The sequence below is a fragment of the Rhinatrema bivittatum genome, chromosome 10 (assembly GCF_901001135.1).
Source record: "Rhinatrema bivittatum chromosome 10, aRhiBiv1.1, whole genome shotgun sequence".
Lineage (NCBI taxonomy): Eukaryota > Metazoa > Chordata > Amphibia > Gymnophiona > Rhinatrematidae > Rhinatrema > Rhinatrema bivittatum.
In genome coordinates, this window is record NC_042624.1 from 29,050,567 (window position 1) to 29,071,625 (window position 21,059).

Consider the following 21,059-nt stretch of genomic DNA (forward strand, 5'->3'; position numbering starts at 1 on the left):
ATTCTGTGGAATAATGAAGAAGAGTAAAAGTGTAACCGCTGAGTAGTAGAAAAGTATTAGACTGTGATTTCTTGTGGTCCGACTAAGATGGAAATGACGTGACCATGGATATGGATAATGATGCTAACTTGATATTTTTTCTATTATTGTTTTTGAGTTGCATAATAAATGTTTTGTTTTTTGCAGCACAAATGAAGTGTGGATATTTGAATTCTTTGACCTTGAGTGTTTCCAGCCTGGTTTGGCTCTGAAGATGTTTCTGCCCCCCAGCCCACACTGTCCTGAGAGACTGAATGATATCCCACCCTGGCAGAGTTACCCCGAGACTCCCCAGAGCTGGAAAGGTGACTCCTTGGGAAGGTGGGGATATTCATTGTGGTTATTTTGAAATGTGTTTGGGAAGCCCTAGCATACAGGGTTCGTGACTGGATGATATGGTGGTATAAACTAAGTATAAAGTAAACACTGAAAGAAAAATTTAACCTACCTCCAAAATATTTTCAGGATCCTGAATGGGACAGTAGTGACAATCAATCTGAATGTAACTCATTGCCCTGGCAGCGATTCTGCTTATCGTCTCTTTATCCAACATGGTCCCTGGCACTGTGCTCCATTCTATAGAAATGATTTAAGGCAAGCCATATGCTCCCGAGATCCAGCAGCCTGTGGCACCCACTGATGACATCAGCACCTCCCAGGCATATAAGGAACCTCAGTGCTACAGACCAATGCCTCAGCAACAGGTACTTTGGGGATTCCTCTGTCAAGACACTGTCGTCTCTTCTGACCCTGTCTCCTATTCCTGCTCATCTGCCTGCTTGCCTCTTCTTGCCTCCATTCCAATCCCTGCCATTTACGTACCTGCCATGCTTTGTTCCTGCTCTTCACCTATCTTGGTCCCTGCTTACCCTGCCTTCTTTCACCTTTGGACCTTCTTGCTACTGATCCAGCCTGGCCCTTTGATAATCAATTGCAGCCTGCCCTGACCTCTTCTTTCCTCGTCTCTGCCTAAACTTTGCCAGTCCTGATCTTAGACTGCCTTTTGTCTCTGCTTTGGACTCTGGCCACCCTGACCGTAGTCTGCGACCTGTCGGGGTCTAGTCTGTGCCCGCATGAACTAGGCACTACCAAACCAACAGAAGTAACTGGGGCTTTCCTTCCCGAAATGTGACATCGAAGAACTGTATGCTGTGAACACAGGAAGTCTGCCATCTGAGTTAACAAGGAGAGGGCTGAGTTCATTCCAGATTGGGAAGGTGGAAGTTATTACTAAAGTGCCTCAAATTTATACAAAGAAATGGATGACAGCATTTCTAGGACTCATAGGGTAAAACTGGAGGTTTAGACCCAATGTGGTTGCCTGAGCTAAACTACCGATAAGACTCTTCCAGAAAAGAAATCCCAAGATTGATGGTGTAAGAAATAGTAGGTCTTGAACTAGTGGCCATTGGAGCACAGGTCCTAAGGATTAGCCTCAAGACTGGTGATCTCAAGACACCTTGGAAGTAATTACCTAATCTTTTGGCAGGGGCAGTCCATGCCTCTAGAAGCTTCTGACTGGACCAGGCTGGGGTATGGCCTTTGCTTGGAAACTTATATAAGGAGACCTTGCTTGACACAACGCTTGTTCTGAGGCCTTGCCTGTGAAAATGCTGTCAGATTGGCCCCTGACTTCTGATCTATGACTAGGCCCAAAGCCTCAACTTGCCCTGCACCCTCAGGTATTCTATAGACCATTAAGTCCCTGCCATGGCCTGTACGTGCAAGCTCAACTCGGGGGAACAGCTGCAGTGCTGGGTGAAGGCCCTGCCCTGGGCATTGTGCATGGTGAGCTTATTTTCCAAAGTGCTACTTATCAAGACCCCTGGCCTCCTCTAGACTCCATTCTTATCCTCCTCTGGAGAAAAGCCACCACAACTCCTGAAAGTTAGACAAACTTCCAACTTAGGTTAAAAGAGCCAAAACGGCAAATTGAAGCATAATGTGTATGGATTAGACACAAAGGGGGCAATATCAACACATGTGTCCAGCTAAGTTTGGCACTTAGCCAAACAAAAGCCAGAATTTCAAATTTTCCACATACAGAATGTCTCTGAGTTATCCATCTAAATAATTAGCTGGCTAAAACTTAGCCAGATAACCCAGAGTTGTTCCAGGGTATTGCCACATATCCAGCTAATTTAGTTGCATAAATGCTGATATTCAGCGTTATCTGACTAAGATAGCTGACTATCTTTAGGCCTGCCTGAAACAGGCCTAAATAAATGTATCCAGCTAACTTCCTGATTGCCGGGTATGTTCAGTGGTATGTCCACGCTTCTCAATATCATGTATAAATTAGCTAGATAATTTATATGGTTAACTTAGCCAGATGCCCTATGGCTGAATAATATTGGCCTCAAATGAACCTTAGTGGTGTGGGATGGAAAGACCACAGAACAAGGTAAGAACCTGTACAACATAGAAGACAGGTACTAATGGGCAGACTGGTAGAAATGATCCATTTCTAAAGAGCTTCTATGTTTTCTATGATGAGAATAGCTAAACTGGACTCTTAGAAACACTATTAAAAACTCTCCTCTTTGAATAAAACACTCACCCTTCCAGTAAAAAAACCTCTCTTTCTGAGTTTCATACAAGCTCTTATTGTCTTTCAAGGTGGTAGCACCACAGCATATCATGTGTCTGGATGCTCTTTCTCCCTCTCTATCTCTTCTCTCCTTTTTACTATTACACTTTATTCCTTTCCACAAGAGGTCTTTCATTTAACTCGGTCATAGCTACTTGTAGTGCCAACAATCTTAACTTGCAAGGTAAGAGTAAGAAAATTACCTGCGCACACTGCACTTGCATCTTCTGCATGGCTGCAGTTTAGTTTATTCCCTCTGCTGGCCAGGCAGTCAGTGATTTAGACTCTGTTCCTTTACAGTCAACATCAGATAGCCAAATGGGATCAGTTCCCTCTCCAAACCGAGCTGCGCCTGATGCAGATATGGCAAATCCACAGCCTAGCTCTTTACACACAACTTGGGCATCCTGTAAATCCCAGCCATGGTCACACACTGTCGTCCACTGATTCTCATGGGCCACTTGCACTCGTCCGGCACACTCATTAAAGCCATCAATCAGTGCCACATCTCCATGAAAAGAAGAAAACAAATAATAAAAATCTGAGAATATTTTACTTTTATATCGTATTTAGGATTGTTCAGTGAAAGTATATCATTGCCTTTCAATGGTATATAACATCAATGGTATTATAACATCATTAAACCTGCAAGAGCATAATATTATTGCTATTAGTTCTCATGCAGAATTGGTAAACATGTTTTTATTGTAAAATACATATAGGTTAGGGTATATACAGTCTCAGCAAATATTTAATGCAGACAATAGAGATGAGTCAATCTTCTGAGTTTCCAGTGCTGTCAATCCAAAGATTTTCATGGGCATTAAATTCCCTTAAAAAATTTGGAACCACCAATCACCAATCATACCCTGTAGCTTCCAAATAACATTTCACATTAAAAATTACAGAATTACCTGAACAGATGACTCCAGCATCTTCACTATGATGACAATTATGCTTTCCCCAAGGCTCTGCTTCACACTGACCAAGGTGAGACTCGTTTCCCGCACACTTAATGTCATCAAGCCATATGGGACCTGAGCCTTCACCAAAATTAGCATTTCCTGGTGCTGATACAGAGAGGCCACAGTTCAGCTGCTTGCACACCACCTTGGCATCCTCTGTACCCCACATATCATCACATACAGTCCCCCACTGTCCATCCTGAAGCACTTCTACTCTCCCAGAGCAGTGATTAGAGCCATTTACCAACCTGATCTGCAGCTCACCTGAAAGAGAGTTTAATAGGAAATTGATTAGCATTCAGGTTAAACAAATATTTGAACATTCAGAGGTTGATTTTTAAAAATTTACACACACAAAACCTGGTTTATGCATGTAAATTATCTTTTGAAAATCAAACAGAGTCCAGTTCATGTAAAAATATGTGCACAACTCAAATACGCACATTCGCAAGAGGCGATCTAGGGAAAGAGTTGGGCAGGGAAAGGGTTTAAGTGCATTTAAAAATGTATGCGTTAGCTCTATACACATACTAAGGATGCCTGCAAATTTTCAAAACGGACTTATGCGCATGATTCTGTACCCACAGACGTCAACCCCATGCGGGGTGTTTGACAGTTAACCTCTTAGTAGCCATAGCCTGCTTTGTACCAGGACTGAAAGGAGAGCCAATAAACATCTCCCAAAGCAGCATGACTTCCAATATCATTCTTATGATGAGCAGCACCACCCCCCAGCATGAACAAGACCAGCAATACCACCTCTCACTAATGAGCAGTATCACTACCAGTAATAGCAGCAGTAGAAAAGACACCAACAATAGCAGCAGTAGCATTGCATGCATTTACAGTACCAGGATCATGAGAATCTGGCATCATAGAACTACTAGCAGCAGTTCTAGCATCACTGATAACAGGAAAAGCAGCAGCAAGGTGATGAATACCAGCAGGTGCCACCCAGAATCACCACCAGCAGCTGTAGTGATAGCTGAAACATGACCAAAACCAGTAGCACCAGTAAAGCCAGAGGTCCCACCACCAGTACTAACAACTTTCACAACAAGGTTAGTAGGATCACGCCCATCAACATCAGCAGCAGCACCACCAACATCACAGGCAGAATAGACATCAGCAAGAACAATAGCACCACACACACAATGATATCATTAACAGTAGAGGTCATATTATCACTAATATCCACAATAGCACCATCACCACACCATTAACGTTTGCAGCAGCACCATTCTCAGCTCCATGACCGGTAAAAGCAAAGTGCAGCAGCAGCAGCACCTCTACCACCATGAACATCAGCAGCAGTAGGGCCACACCCATAACAGCAGCAATAGCTGCTGTTATGGGTGTGGTCATCAATATGGTCATCAACAGAAGCTACAATATCAGTACCACTTACAATATGATTATTAGCAATAGAATCCCTACCACCAATGCCAACAAGAGTAGCACCACAAACAGCAGTAATAACACTGCAATGACAAAGGGATGTGCAGCCAAAAAAATTTCATTGCATTCGTGATACGTATTCGTGGGGGTCATTTCCGTTGCATTCGGACGTATGGAGAATTCCATACGTCGATATGTTCAATACGTTTCGGTTCCCATTAAAGTCAATGGGGGAAGGATTTCCAGCCTATTGTTGGCTGCAGAATTGGGGTTTTATTATCAATTTTCATGAAACTTCTGGGGAGCAATCATCACAACAACAAAAGAGCTCCAAGGTACTTAGACTGTGGCAAAGTGGCACCAAAGTGGCATGAATAGCCTAAGACACCGGAAAGGTGCAAAGGTGTACCAGAAGTGGCAAGAGTGCTTTAACAGAGGCACAAAGCAGCAGTGAGAATGTCAAACCACACCACAGCTTCAAAAGAGAGCACCAATAGCAGATGCATGAACCATCGAAGGCAGCACGACAGGCAAAGCGGCAAGACAAGTGGCATTGACATCCAACAGCACAATGAAGGGGGAACATAGCAAGCAGATAGACTAGCACCAACACACTGAGGAACCATGAGAGTGGCAAGAACACCACAAGGAGTTAAGTGAGTCATCTGGTGTATGGCAGCAAAGCAGAGTTGGTAGAAAGCTAATAGGGGCAAGACAGGCTGGCAAAGTGGAGGTAGTCTGGTCCTGTGGTTTGATAGGGGCAAGGCAGGCTGGCCCAGGAGACAGTTCCCTTTCCTTTGTGCAGGAAAGGACTCCCTAGAACAGGTTCACCCCTAGAGTGGGGTGTTTCTGTTGGCGTCTAGTGAATACTGTTGGCGTCTAGTGTATACCGTTGGCGTCTAGTGAATTCCGACTGTACTTACGCACTTCAGCTGATGACAAAGGAACTTGAAGAGCTCTCAGAAATAAGAATACTGCTACTCAAGTCCAAATCTGCAATATCAACCTATGTTTACTTTGTACCGTACAGTGCCTCTGTAAACAATGGGAACACAGAGGATGAACTAGAGTACAACTACCACCAGTTTTCTAAAGTACTAGAAACATTAATGTAGCAACAAAGAAACAGCTGGGAAAATGGCCCGTATTATGAAGGTCATGAAACTATATCCTAGCTCCAAGCTGGACAGACAGGCACAGCATTAGAGGTTGAGTCCTGGTAGGGACATAAGGCCTGGATGAACAGGCAGAGCAATCGAGGTCAAACACTTGTAGGACACAAGGCCCGGAGTGACAGGCAAAGCAGTCAAGGACAGAGGTCAATCCCACCTAGGGACACAAGGCCTGGATGAACAGGCAAAGCAGTCGAGGACAGAGGTCAATCCCACCTAGGGACATAAGGCCTGGATGGACAGGGATAGTAATTATTTTTCTTAATTTATTTATATTCTTATTTTCAAATGTTTCCAGCACTTCATAGTTGATTACACTCAGGTACTGTAGGTATTTCCCTATCCCCAGAGGGCATACAATCTAAGTGAAACCCTTGTAGGACACAAGGCCTGGATGAACAGGCACAGCAATCGAGGTCAAACACTTGTAGGAACACAAGGCCTGGATGAACAGACACAGCAATCGAGGTCAAACACTTGTACGAACACAAGGCCTGGACTGACAGGCAAAGCAGTCGAGGACAGAGGTCAATCCCACCTAAGAACATAAGAACATAAGAAAATGCCATACTGGGTCAGACCAAGGGTCCATCAAGCCCAGCATCCTGTTTCCAACAGTGGCCAATCCAGGCCATAAGAACCTGGCAAGTACCCAAAAACTAAGTCTATTCCATGTAACCATTGCTAATGGCAGTGGCTATTCTCTAAGTGAACTTAATAGCAGGTAATGGACTTCTCCTCCAAGAACTTATCCAATCCTTTTTTAAACACAGCTATACTAACTGCACGAACCACATTCTCTGGCAACAAATTCCTGGGTGAACAGGCAAAGCAGTCGAGGACAGAGGTCAATCCCACCTAGGAACACAAGGCCTGGATGAACAGGCACAGCAGTCGAGGTCAAACATTTGTACGAACACAAGGCCTGGACTGACAGGCAAAGCAGTCGAGGTCAAACACTTGTAAGGAACACAATGCCTGGACAGTTGACGGTCAGCACAGCGATTCATGTTAGGTACATGTGCTGCAGTGCTTATATTATCTGGAGCATAGGAGACAATTGGAGCTGCTGCAAGGCTTTGAATTGCTTTTATTCATCTTGCCATTCACAGGGAAAATTTGGAAACCCAAGCAAAGGCAGGTTTACTTTCAAAAACACTAGCACTTCCATCAACTCTGGTGCAAGCCTTGAGCGGTGAGGGCTCATGATATCCCCTGTCATTGAAAAGACACGTTCACTGGGCACACTGGTTGGTAGACATGACAGATATCGCTGAGCCACTTTGGCTAGGTGTGGCCAGACAGTGGACTTGTGTGCCCAATATGCCAGCAGATCTGTCTGCATTTTCTCTATCGGTTCTGAGAGATACTGTGTCACTGACAGCTGTGCTGCTGTCTCCTCCTGTGCTTGGGCGGGCTCAGAGTCACTCAATCCAGCTGCTTTCTCTCTCGCCCGTTGTACAACTGATGAATCTTTATGGCCAACATGCCTTGGGCGTTCTGACGTGGAGGAGGAGGTACTATCTGTTGCTGACACAGTGCTGCTCCTGCTTGGGCTAGCAGCACAACTCTCTGACTTCAAGTTTAATCTGTCTCCGCCTATGGCGCTCCTGTTCACGGACCTTTGCTAACAGCAGCTCCTTCACAAATGATAGACAATTGGTCTGTAGGGCGAGTTTACCTTTCACACGGGGATCACAGACAGAGGCGAGCATGTATGTGCGGTCATCTGTTAAAGGCCTTAATCTGTCTTTCCACCTGCTGCTGCAAAACGTCCAGACACTGCAGCACCTCAGCAGTCAATCCCTCTTCCCATTTAAAGGCCTCCAATGTTCATTCAGGAAATTAACTATAGGGATGATGTCAGCCAAGGTGGCACTTCTGGAACTCAGCTCCTCCGTGACATCCTTGAAGGGCTGCAGGATTTTTACCAGCTGACTCATGACTAACCAATCATGATGCCCTAGGGGATTCTGCACACCTATGTCCATTGTACCAGAAAGTTCATGAAGGGGTGTCTGCAGCTCCAGTAACCTCTCCAGCATCATAAAGGTGGAATTCCACCGGGTGGCAATGTCTTGAATGAGACGCTTCTGAGGCATATCCAAATCAGTCTGCTTTTGTCGGAGAACCTGCCCCGCCTTGACACTTCTGTGGAAGTGTGCTGCTATGTTCCTGCACTTCTGTATTAACCTATGCAGGTATTCATTCTCCTTGTCATTGGACTCCAAGCCCAGAGCTGACTTCACTACCAGGTGCAGAGTGTGTGCAAAACATCGGATGTTCTTAAACCGCCCATCGCTTATTGCCTTAACCATGTTAGCACCATTGTCTGTGACAAAGAACCCTGCCTGCGTTTTCCTGTCTCGCTGGTGTAGTTGCCAGCCCTCCAGCATCTTTCTGATGCATGCTAGAATATTGGCTGCGGTATGGGCCTGGTCCGTCAGGTGGGTGTGCAGTAAAGCCCACCTCCACCCTGATACTTCTTCAGTAATAGAGCTGCTGGCTGCCCCTGCCTCAGCCATGTCCCACCAGTGTGCTGTCAGAGAGAGGTAAGAGTGTGCAGCATTCATGGCGGTCCAGATATCGCAGGTGAAATGCACTCTTCTGTCTGCCTTAGCTAGCAGTGCTTGCATGCGACTGCGACACTGCTTGTACAGGCTGGGGATGACCTTTCTACTAATGTGGTTCTGCACGGGATTTTGTAATTTGGAAGTACGACCTTCAAAAAATGCTTGAAACCCACATTCTGCACTAGCTGCAAAGGCTGCTCATCAAAGGCAATCATTTCCCCAATGCTCCTGGTTACAACTTTTGAGGCTGCCTGCCTCCTACTCCGGGATAGCGTTACCGCACTCCACCCATTTCCTCCATGGTGGATTGTCGCTTCCTGCCACATGTCAGGGGGTTGCTGGCCTGCCGCCTGACTGCTAGAAGGGTATGAGGGCGTGGGCTGACTCTGCTGCTTTCCTACCACTGCACACTGGTTGGAAGGGGTCCCCCCGACTGGAACTGCCACCATCCCCAGATGGCAGTAATCTTGTTGGGTGTTGCCTCTTCATATGATGGTTCATGCCAAAATTAGATAGATGTCCCCATTTGCTTGCCTCTGCTAATATCCCGGCACAGTAATTACACCGAGCATAACGCGGGTCTTCCGTCACTTTAAAGTGTTTCCAGATCGGAGATGTCTTTCGTCATCCTCCCCTTTCTAACACCTTGGGGGTGGATGCTGGCACTGGAGTTGAGGTAGTGGGTGCACCCTGAGAAGCAATGCCAGAGGGGGCATCAGTCACCCTCTGTGCCTGTACTGACTGCTCTTCCTCCTCCTCGATATCACTGTCATCTCTCCCCTGCTGCACATTTGTGGAGGCTAAGACAGGACTAACTGATTCTATGGAAGATTTGTCAGCTATTACTTCTTCCGTTTCTGATGAGAATCCCACACATCTGAATCAGAAGCAAACAGTGACTGCGCTACCTTGTGAACGCTAAGTGTTAGTCGAGACTTCTGTCCCCCTGCTGCTTTTGGGTGTCTACATTTTGTCGGGGATGACTCTGCCTCCCCTTCCCTCTCCTCCAAAACTGCAGGGCCAGAAACAAGTGGTGGCGATGGCGATGTATCATGGTCGGATTTCATTTTTTTTGGCATGGAACTGCCATCCCCTACAAAGAGTTTAGATTGCGACAGTTGCCTTTTTAGCTGTACTGGTGGTGTTGCCCTAGTGTCTTTTTAGGTGCCTCCTCTGCCAGTCCCAATCACTCGATTACATCTCTCTTTCCCTGACATTATGGATTTAATGTCACTGAGTAGTAACACTGCCCACTGTCATGGTGCCTGGCTGTGCACTGTGTGTGGCGTGCACACAGAAGCTGCTTGCTTGTAAGCACAAAAGAGGCAGACTCCCTGGGCACCTGACTGCACAGACCCAACCAAATACTTAGGATCAGTCTGTTTAAAATACCCACTGTCACGGTGCCTGGCTGTGCACTAATGTGTGTGGCATGCACACAGAAGCTACTTGCTTGTAAACACAAAAGAGGCAGACTTCCTGGGCACTTGACTGCACAGACCCAACCAAATACTTAGGATCAGTCTGTTAAAACTACCCACTGCCCACTGTCACGGTGCCTGGCTGTGCACTAATGTGTGTGGTGTGTACACAGAAGCTGCTTGCTTGTAAGCACAAAAGAGGCAGATTCCCTGGGCACTTGACTGCACAGACCCAACCAAATACTTAGGATCAGTCTGTTAAAACTACCCACTGCCCACTGTCATGGTGCCTGGCTGTGCACTAATGTGGTGGTGTGCACACAGCAGCTGCTTGCTTGTAAGCACAAAAGAGGCAGACTCCCTGGGCACCTGACTGCACAGACCCAACCAAATACTTAGGATCAGTCTGTTTAAAATGCCCACCGTGACGGTGTCTGGCTGTGCACTAATGTGTGTGGCGTGCACACAGAAGCTACTTGCTTGTAAGCACAAAAGAGGCAGACTCCCTGGCCTCTTGACTGCACAGACCCAACCAAATACTTAAGATCAGTCTGTTAAAACTACCCACTGCCCACTGTCACGGTGCCTGGCTGTGCACTAATGTGTGTGGTGTGTACACAGAAGCTGCTTGCTTGTAAGCACAAAAGAGGCAGACTCCCTGGGCACTTGACTGCACAGACCCAACCAAATACTTAGGATCAGTCTGTTAAAACTACCCACTGCCCACTGTCACGGTGCCTGGCTGTGCACTAATGTGTGTGGTGTGCACACAGAAGCTGCTTGCTTGTAAGCACAAAAGAGGCAGACTCCCTGGGCACTTGACTGCACAGACCCAGCCTGTTAAACTTCCCAGTGAAGCCCAGTGCACTGAGAGACTAAGTAATTGGAATTAAAAAAGCAGGAATTTTTGTCACGCCAGAAAAATGGATGAAATTGAAAATAATATATCTCTCCAAGCCAGCCCAACACCCTAAATGCTGGTCAGTGCTAGCTGACCTAGCACAGCTTCTCTTCTCAGTCAGAGATGACCAAAATATTAAATAAACAGCTTGAAAGAAACAGGACTAGTAGTAGCTGTAGCTGACCCTGCCACTGCAGCAAAACAAAGAATATTTTTCTTTCCTTTACTAGTAGCTAGCCTATCTCTTCTCTATTAGTTCTGCCTGCTCCCTCTTCCACCCAGCAGCCCACCTCCCCACAGCATCACTGGAAATAACTGCGTGGCTCCTCGTGCTGATATTTATATACTGCTGGCTCATCAGTAAAATCCACAGAGAGCACTGAATGACAGCGCTATTGGCTGCATTCAGTGCTGCTCAGAAAATGTCAGCGCGGATACGCTGCGTTCCGGTATCCATGCCGACCTGTCCGACCCTTTCCTGTGAGTCACTGTGACTCACAGGAAAGGGTCAGACAGGTTGGCATGGTTACGGCAGGGGCGCCGCCATTTTGTGGTAATCATAGGTAGCAAGCAGCTAATGGGGGTGAAGAAAAGCGTGCACCGCTGGGCGTGCCGAATAAAAAAGAAAATTACTTCCTTACCTGCTAATTTTCGTTCCTGTAGTACCAAGGATCAGTCCAGATGGTGGGTTATGTCCCCCATCCAGCAGATGGAGTCAGACAAAGCTTCGGAGGGTGCTGACATATCAACCAGTGCACCCTCCCTAGATCCTCAGTATAGAGAATATCAAAGCCAGAATACAAACTAGAAAGGATTGGATCAAGTGTATCTGAAAGGAGATCAAATGATACTACAATTGCAACTTGCAAAGAGAACTGTCGAACAGCCTCGAGGAACAGAGGCGAAAGACCAACAGAAAACCAAAATAGCAATGTAATGGCAGATCGAGCAGGCAAACCCCAGTATTCCAGCAGTAACCGGGAGGGCGTCTGGACTGATCCTTGGTACTACAGGAACGAAAATTAGCAGGTAAGGAAGTAATTTTCTTTTCCCTGTACGTACCAGGATCAGTCCAGACGGTGGGATGTACCAAAGCTTCCCTAAGATCGGGGTGGGCTCCTGAAAGCCCTGCTCGAATGACCCAAGCGCCAAAGTATCCGGAGGTTGGTGACTGTAGATGCAGACGTAATGTCTTGCGAAGGTATGCAGTGTCTTTCAAGTTGCAGCCCAACAAATTTCCTGAGATGAGATGGACTGGGATTCCACCCAGGAGGTTGCCTGTGAACGGAGTGATGAACCTTGACCCCCACTGGAGGAGTCCGACCCGCCCGACATATACGGTCACTATTGCTTCCTTCAGCCATCTCGCGATCGTGGTCTTTGTGGCCTGCGATCCTTTTCGTGGCCTTGACCAGAGGACGAACAAGCGGTCGGAAGTCCTGAAGTCGTTAGTAACTTCCAAGTATCGGATTAGGCTGCGTTTGACGTCCAAATGTCGTAGAGATCTTGGCTCGCCGGCTGCGAAGGACGGGAGCTCTATCGTCTGATTCACATGGAAAGTTGAGACAACCTTGGGAAGGAAGGAAGGCACTGTACGTAAGAATACCCAGGTGTCCGTAAAACGGAGGAATGGTTCCCTGCACGAGAGTGCTTGGAGTTCCAAGATGCGGCGTGTGGAGCTAATGGCCACCAGGAAGACTGTCTTCAGGGTGAGGTCCTTGATGTGGTGTGGCGAAGGGGCTCGAAAGGAGGACCTGCGAGAATCCTGGGGACCAGGTTAAGACTGCAAGAGGGGCAAGGGTCCCGGACCGGAGGCCGTAGATGTTTCGCCACCTTGAGGAAACGGGTGATATCCGGATGAGACAAGAGAGAAGGGTGATCGGTTGACTGAATGAATGAACCCAACGCGGAAACTTGTACTCGCAGAGAATTGTAGGCGAGTCCTTTGTCCAAGTCGTCCTGTAGGAATGCGAGGACATGGGATATTGAAACCCTGCTAGTATGAGTGTCGTGGTCAGTGCACCATGACTCAAAGACCTTCCAGACCCTCACATAGGCGACTGAAGTGGAGGTCCTCCTAGCCTGTAGAAGGGTTGAGACTACCGCATCAGGGTAACCTTCAGGCCACAAGACAGAAGCATTCTGCCTGGTCGAAAAATACCAGCCCTTGATGGAGTAGACAAGAAAGATGTCCAAAGCGCAGCGGGCCGTCCTCTGCGAGGTTGAGCAAGTCCGCAAACACGGTCGTCACGCCACTCTGGGGCTACCAGGATGACAGACTCCCGATGTATCTCTATTCTTCGTAGCACCTTGCCCACTAGAGGCCAGGGCGGGAATATGTAGAGGAGGAGATGACCCGGCTAGGGGAGGACCAGTGCGTCCTACGCCCTCCGCCCCGTGTTCCCGCCTGCGACTGAAGAATTGTGGGCGCCTTGGCATTTTGAGGCGTCACCATGAGGTCCAGGCAGGGTGTCCCCCCAGCGACTGATGAGGAGCTGCATCGCCTCGTCAGAGAGAGACCACTCCCCAGGATCCAGAGTCTGTCGGCTCAAGTAGTCCGCCTGAATGTTGTCTACGCCTGCGATGTGGGAAGCTGCCAGGTGTGTGAGGAACCGCTCTGCCCACGCCATCAGGCGGGCTGCTTCGAGAGCCACATGTCGGCTCCTCGTTCCGCCTTGGCGGTTGATGTAGGCTACAGTGGTCGCGTTGTCCGACAGGATCCGCACTGTTCGATTTCTCACGAGAGGCAGGAAATGAATAAGCGCCAAACGCACCGCCCTTGTTTCCAAGTGATTGATTGGCCAGACGGCTTGCGCCTTTGTCCACTGCCCCTGGGCGGAGCTCCATTGACACACTGCTCCCCAACCCGTCAGGCTGGCGTCGGTGGTGACCACCACCCAATCCAGCATTTCGAGCGAGGTGCCTTGTGCGAGATGCAGTGGATCCAACCACCAAAGGAGGCTGGATCTGGCAATCGAGGAGAGAGGGAGGACGAGATGGTAGTCCTGCGATACTGGTTTCCAGTGCGAGAGTAGTGCTGCTTGTAAGGGACGCAGATGCGCGAATGCCCATGGAACTAGATCGATGGTGGAGGTTATGGATCCCAGGTTCTGCAGATAATCCCAAGAGGTGGGCTCCAGAAGCACGGCGAAGCATTGGATCTGGTCTCGGAGAGATTGCGCCTTGTCCGGGGATAGGAAACCTTGCCCTGAACTGTATCAAAAGCGCGCACCCAAGAAATCCAAATGCTGCGAAGGCCTAAGACTGCTCTTGGCGAAGTTCACCACCCAGCCGAGAGATTGAAGGAGTTGAACGACCCGAGAGACTGCCCGCTGTCCCTGGGAGAAGGTCTTCGCCCGGATGAGCCAATCATCCAGGTAGGGATGGACTAGGATTCCCCTCCCGTCGGAGAGCCGCTGTCACTACAATCATGATCTTTGTGAATATCTGCGGTGTGGTCGCAAATCCAAAGGGGAGAGCCTGGAATTGAATGTGCTGGTTGAGAATCTTGAAATGAAGAAATCTCTGATGAGCCTTGTGGATTGGAATGTGGAGATAGGCCTCTGTCAGGGTCCAGAGAGGCGAGGACTCTCCCTGATGTATGCCGCGATCACGGAGCGCAGGGTCTCCATTCGGAAGCGAAGGACCCGGAAGGACTTGTTGACCTCCTTGAGATCCAAGATTGGGTGGAAGGCTCCATCCATTTTGGGTACGATGAAGTAGATTGAATAATGGCCCGAACCTACCTCTCCGGAGGGGATGGGCGAGATGGCCCCGAGATCCAGGAGCCTGTTGAGGGTTTGTTGCACAACTTGTCGCTTGTGACTCGGACCGCATGGTGAGAAGAGAAATCTGTCCCTTGGGGTGCGAGCAAACTCCAATACGTAACCATTCCTTAGGATGTCTAGGATCCACTGGTCCGAGGTGATTTGAACCTACTCCTCATAGAAGAGGGATAGTCGTCCTCCGATCTGGGGGGGTCGAGGAGTTGGTGAGCCTGGCATCATTGGGGAGATTTGGAGGAAACCCCTTGCAGAGCCCCCTCCCTGGGTGGCCTGCATCCACGAAAGGAACGGGGCCATGACTGTGTTCTGGTGGATGGAGCCCGGGGCACCGTCTGCCGGGGTCCACAATAGCGGCGTTGAGCGCGGGGCCGACTCCGGAAAGAAGTGAACGATCGATTAGGCCGCTGGCAGTCCTCAGGCAGACGATGGAACGCATTTTCCCCCAAAGACTTAATGATCTGGTTGTGGTCGTCTCTGAAGAGAAACTTGCCCTTGAAAGGAAGTGATCACAGGCTGGATTTGGAAGAGGAATCTGCCGACCAGTTGCGAAGCCAGAGGAGGCGCCTTGCCGAGACCACGGAGACCACGGAGACCATGGACCATGCTAAGACCCGGAGCAGATCGTACAGAGCATCCGCTCCGTAGGCTATGACGCCCTCCAGGCGGTCCGCTTGGACTGCGTCCTCCGGTGGTAGTTCCTGGGAGGTGAGAAGTTGTTGGACCCAACGGAGTCCAGCCCTCTGTGCAAAAGAACTACAAATGGCAGTGCGAACACCCAGGGCCGAGACCTCAAAAACCCTCTTTAGGTAGACTTCCAGCTTCCTATCCTGGAGGTCACGCAGGGCCGTCCCACCAGTGACCGGTATTGTAGTCCGTTTGGTAACCGCCGACACTGCTGAATCCACCTTAGGAACCCTGAGGAGCTCCAGGAAGTCCTCTGGAAGCGGATAAAGTTTTTCCATCGCCCGGCCGACCCTGAGGGAGGCTTCGGGAGTATTCCATTCCCTGGCCAGGAGCTGTAGGAAGGTGGCGTGGGTGGGAAAGGCCCGGGATGAGGGGCGCAGGCCAGCCAGAAGTGGATCCCCTTTCTTGCTAGAAGAGGCGACGACTGGCGCGGGGGGACCTGGGGGGTCTAGGGGAGGCTTGAGGTCCAGCTCCTGCAGGATATGAGGGATTAGGTCCTCTAGCTCCTCCTTTTGAAAGATGTAAAGGACCCACGGATCATCTCCTTCCAATTGCTTAGCGAGGAGCGGATCATCCCCAAGTGAAGACGGGGATGGCAAAATGTATCCTGGTTGCCCCCCTGGTCCGGCCCTGGTGCCCCCCCCCCACTCCCGAAGTGCCCTGGGCCCCCATGGGTGTCTCCGATAGCCGGGGAGCCTTGGCTGGTAGTGGCTCGAACCCGGAAACCCTAGGATTCACCAGGTGCAGGTAAGCATTGTGCATAAGCACAATGAACTCCGCCGAGAACGCGGGGGGCCCGGGGGGGGGGGGGGGGGGTGTGTGTCAGTAGGGGAGTCCCTCGGGGGTACCGGGAGAACTAGCAAGGGAACCGGGGTAAGCATCAGCGGGGGTATGTCAAAGAAATCCTCCCCTGCATCTCCTGATGGCTGCTGCACGTTGTCCCCTGCTTCCAAAATGGCTACCGTTCCCGCTGAAAGCGGGGACGGGGCCGGCTCCTGTAGTCCACGGCGCGCTGGAGCGCACGAAAAAGCTTTATCCCGCGGCAGGGAGGTGTCTTCCCCACCAGGGAGGCACCTTTCACAAAGACCCTCGTGTGACCCTCGCGACCCCGGGCCGTCGAACGCCGAGCAGCGGGCCCGCAGCATGCTTGGGGGCGACCGGGGGGGGGGGGGGGGGGGGAAGAGGAGGGAAGTGAGCCGCTCGGAGCCGACAAACTAAGAGCGCCGCGGGGAGCGGGAAAGACGTCTCCACTGTACCCTTATCCCCAGCAAGTGACAGCAGAGGAATGTGCCTCTCTGCTGAGGCGGCCTTGGGGAATACGCGTCTCGGGGCCACTGGGGAAAGCACGGTGAGGGGGGGAGGGGCTGGCACCACCAGCATCCACCGCCCTAACAGTAAAGAGGCTAGAACCTGTAGGAGGAAACAGGAAAAAATAACAGAAAAGCCCGAAGGAGCCACTTACCCCACCGCAGGAGGGATGGGGGAAGGGAAGGTGCCCACACAGCACTGCTTGCAAGCGATGAGAAAACTCCCACACAGAGCTTCTAACTTTCTTAAAACTCTTTTTTTTTTTTTTTTTAAACAAACTTGATCCAACCTTGAGAACAGAAGAAAAAATAGAATTGTGGAGAAAAGTCCACCAAACAGGGGAAGCACACGGTTCCCCTACTCCTATCTGCTGGAGTCAGAAAGATACTGAGGATCTAGGGAGGGTGCACTGGTTGATATGTCAGCACCCTCCGAAGCTTTGTCTGAGTCCATCTGCTGGACGGGGGACATAACCCACCGTCTGGACTGATCCTGGTACGTACAGGGAACAGAAATCTATTAAATACGTGGGGTGTTGCAATGCGTTTTGCCTCCCCACGTATGTAACAGATAGGACAAAATAAGTTGCGGATCACAAATACGTGGAAAACGGATGCACACCCCTACAATGACATCATGAACTCCATGAGCACCATCAAATGCAATTAATAAAACCAGCAGTGCCACCGGCAATGCCAACAGAAGCAGAATCACTAACACCCCAGTAGCACCACTAGAAACACTCCTGCAATGTCAGCATCAAAACCATCAGTTAGAAGCACCAGCAGTACCATCTTCAAAAGCATGATCTACATCCCCAGCAGCAAAAGTAGCACAATCACAACTGTTAGTGGCAATAAATGCAAAAACACCACTTTTATAAGTATTTTAGAATATGTCACTTTCTCAAGGAAATATTCTTCTATGGTTTGCCAGTCTTAGAAGGAAACAGGCCACATGGGCTTACATGAGTTGTTACTTATTTGAATGGGACCATCCCTGCCAGTGTGATTTCAAAACAAAAACCTGGCTCCTTGAAAAAAGAAAAACACATAGGCCTCATACTAAACTAAATAGAAAGAGATCAATATTAAAAGCCATTTAGATGCATAACTCGCAAGTCATCCATCTAACTCCATGTTATCCAAGTTATCCATCTAATGCCATATTATCCATCTAACTCCAATTTAGTTAATTAAATGTTTAGTATTGAATACTGACCTCAAAATGTTTTTGAGATGTATTTATTTTATTATTTAGATTTATATTCTGCTTTTTGCACTTTTTTCAGCGCTTCAAAGTAGATTACATTCAGGTACTGTAGGTATTTCCCTATCCCCAGAAGGCTTACAATCTAAGTTTGTACTGAGGCAATGGAGGGTAAAGTGACTTGCCCAAGGTCACAAGGAGTGACAGCAGGACTCAAACGCTGGTCTCCTGGTTCGTAGCCCACTGCTCTAACCACTTAATGCTCTAACCATTCAGTGGTGCTAAAATTAAGGAGCTGATAAAGACAGGATGAAATGAGAGGACGCAGAACTAAACAAAGATAACATCAAGCCTTATCCTGCAATATATTTATTTATTTATTTATTTATTTATTGTTTTTGTTATACCGAGTTTCATGACAGGCATCACATCAACCCGGTTTACAATTAACAAAGTGTGAAAGGCATAACGTAGCGTAATAAACAATATTTTCAATAAAAACCTTGAACTTTAAATACAGGGAATCAGAAAAAGGATGTGAGAAAGTTACAAAAAACAGGGATGTTATACCAAGTCATCTCTACAGATAAGTGTTGGTACTGTACTTGCACAAGGATTCAAGGGGTCTCTCTCTCTGATCAAATTGTCAGCACCCTCATTAGTTCTAAAGATTTGCTCTAAAGGATTGTTTAGAAGCTGTTTTTGTATTTTGACCATATCTCTTTGGATTTGACTCTATTACGTTTCTGCCCAGTTCTGTCTTGCAGCCTCCTGAGCTAGAATTGTTAGATGTCCATTGAGCCCAGCTATGGCTATGGCCGCAGTGGATGGGGCTTTAGGAAGACTGTCAAACATCAATACAGGGAACAATGTTTGGTTGCCCCTATACGAGCCCCATACATGGCTGTTGCCTGTGCCTCTTAGATCTGATTTCGATTTTAAGTTGCTGTTAATTAACAAGAGGTCTATTAATGACGACATTCCTATATTAATAGATCTGCTTGCAGATAATGTGGCTGATTTCATATATTTTACTGAAACTTTACTTCTGTGGGAAATTATTTTAAGCAGCTAGTTAGCTTAAGTGAAAAACTTTGTACTGTAATAGAAATTTGTGAAGCAGAGAATCATTGATATTAGTTTAATTATTTGAGTTAAGGTCTATAAGTTCTGAGAATAAATATGCCATTTTTCTTAGCCTGCTTGTAACAAAAAACAAGTCATGAGATCAGATATGTTAAAGAGCAGTTACTCAAGAGGCTAACTGTGCAGATATCAGAGGAAAACAGTAGCGACTTGGTCACACCTGACTACTTGCTGATGTGATAAGGACAGCCACCTTTTATTACTTCCTAAGGATAGAGGAGCCAGTTTGATTTTACTTTGTCCCCCCTGGCTTTTGTTTTTTTATTTCAAACTAGGGAGGAAGGAAGAGGGGAGTATGGAAGAACCATATTGCTGTGTGATTATGTGTTACAATTCGTGGACCCACATGATAGCATAATAGCCTTACCTGAGTTAGGTCCATACCGAGGTTTGACCGAGTTGGCCAAGACACAGAATCTGATACGCAGTCCGGGTCAGAGGCAGGCAAGCAGAATCCAATAATCAGCCTGGGTCAGAGGCGGGCGGCAGGCAAGCAGAATCCAATAGTCAATCCGTGTCAGAGTTAGGTGGCAGGCAAGCAATCCAAAGGACAGTCCAGGTCTGAGGCAGACAGCAGGCAAACAATCCAAAGGAACAGTCCGGGTCTCAAGAAAAATACAGAATCTCCCACAAAGGCACCAGCACAAGCATGCCTATAGCCAAGGCATTGCTGGTGCTGAAATGCCAGGTTAAATACCCATTTTCTTGTGCTGGCACAGGGTCTGTCGGGCGAGGTCAGCATGAGAGGAGGAGCCTTGCCAAATTTTTAATTCTGGCATTGATTTGACTGATTCTTGTTTAAAATATTCTGCAGCTCCTGGAACTTTGGGTCACATTTTTGGTCATGCCCAGTACTTGTGAATTATCACCCAGTATCAAATTTAACCATGATGTCCAAAATCATTGAGCAGGAGGTTTATGATCAACTAAATGATTTTATCTCAAAAACAAATTTCTCCATCCTTCAGAATTCAGATTCCTCAAAGGACATAGTACAGAGTCTGCATTGTTATCCTTGAATGATGAGGTTAGTGTGCAGGCAGAAGCTGGAAGGGACGCATTTGTGATTCTGTTAGATATGAGTGCGGCCTTCAATACCATTAGTCACAATCTTCTTCTTCACCTCCTACAGGAAATTGGTATTTCAGACATTCCATTAACTTGGTTTCAACCCTACTTACAGGATCATTCATTCCAAGTGAAGTGGAACCAGCAGGTTTCATCCCCTAAACCATTATCTGTGAGTGTGCCCCTTCACCTGTTTTAGTCAACATCTTTCTTTCAACATTAGCAACTCTGATTCAAAATTGTGGTTACGGGCCTACTGATTATGCGGATATCATTCATATGCAGCATTTTTTGACTTAAACATGTCTTTCTTTAACATCTTTTAACAGCTGTTTGGATTTGGTAGTGCACTGGTGAATCCTACTAAATCAAAAGGTGAATCCTACTAAATCAGAAGCCATTTGGCTTTTGCAATGTAATTTGCGTCAATATCCACAACTTGTTATGCAAGGCACTCCAACTGTCCTCATGGATCTTGTCTCTTTAGTTGGAGTCTTGATTGATTCAAGATTGTCTATGATCGCTTATCTCCAATACCATTCAAAAATCTTTTTTTTTTTAATCTTCAATATATTTCGTGTCTTCATCCTCTGCTAGACATTTCTGATCTGAAACTGCTTGTGCAGAGAACAGGATTTGGTGAGAGAGGTAACGGTGGTGGGACCGCTTGGCAATAGTGATCATAATATGATCAAATTTGATAGATGACTGGAAGGGGGACAGTAAGCAAATTCACGGCTCTCATGCTAAACTTTCAAAAGGGAAACTTTGAGAAAATGAGAAAAATAGAACAAAAATGA

The 21,059-nt window shown here is 47.7% G+C and overlaps 1 protein-coding gene across 1 annotated transcript in view; it reads right to left on the reverse strand.

Moving 5' to 3' along the window:
* LOC115099917 (deleted in malignant brain tumors 1 protein-like) overlaps window positions 1–21,059 on the reverse strand; it is a 555,639-nt gene that overhangs the window by 38,932 nt on the left and 495,648 nt on the right. Inside the window, exons 13-14 of the mRNA XM_029617926.1 lie at window positions 3,544–3,858; window positions 2,833–3,137 (exon numbers count right to left, since the gene is read on the reverse strand). Of these exons, the coding sequence (XP_029473786.1) occupies window positions 2,872–3,137; window positions 3,544–3,858 (581 nt within the window). The 3' untranslated portion in view covers window positions 2,833–2,871. The remainder of the gene's footprint in view (window positions 1–2,832; window positions 3,138–3,543; window positions 3,859–21,059) is intronic.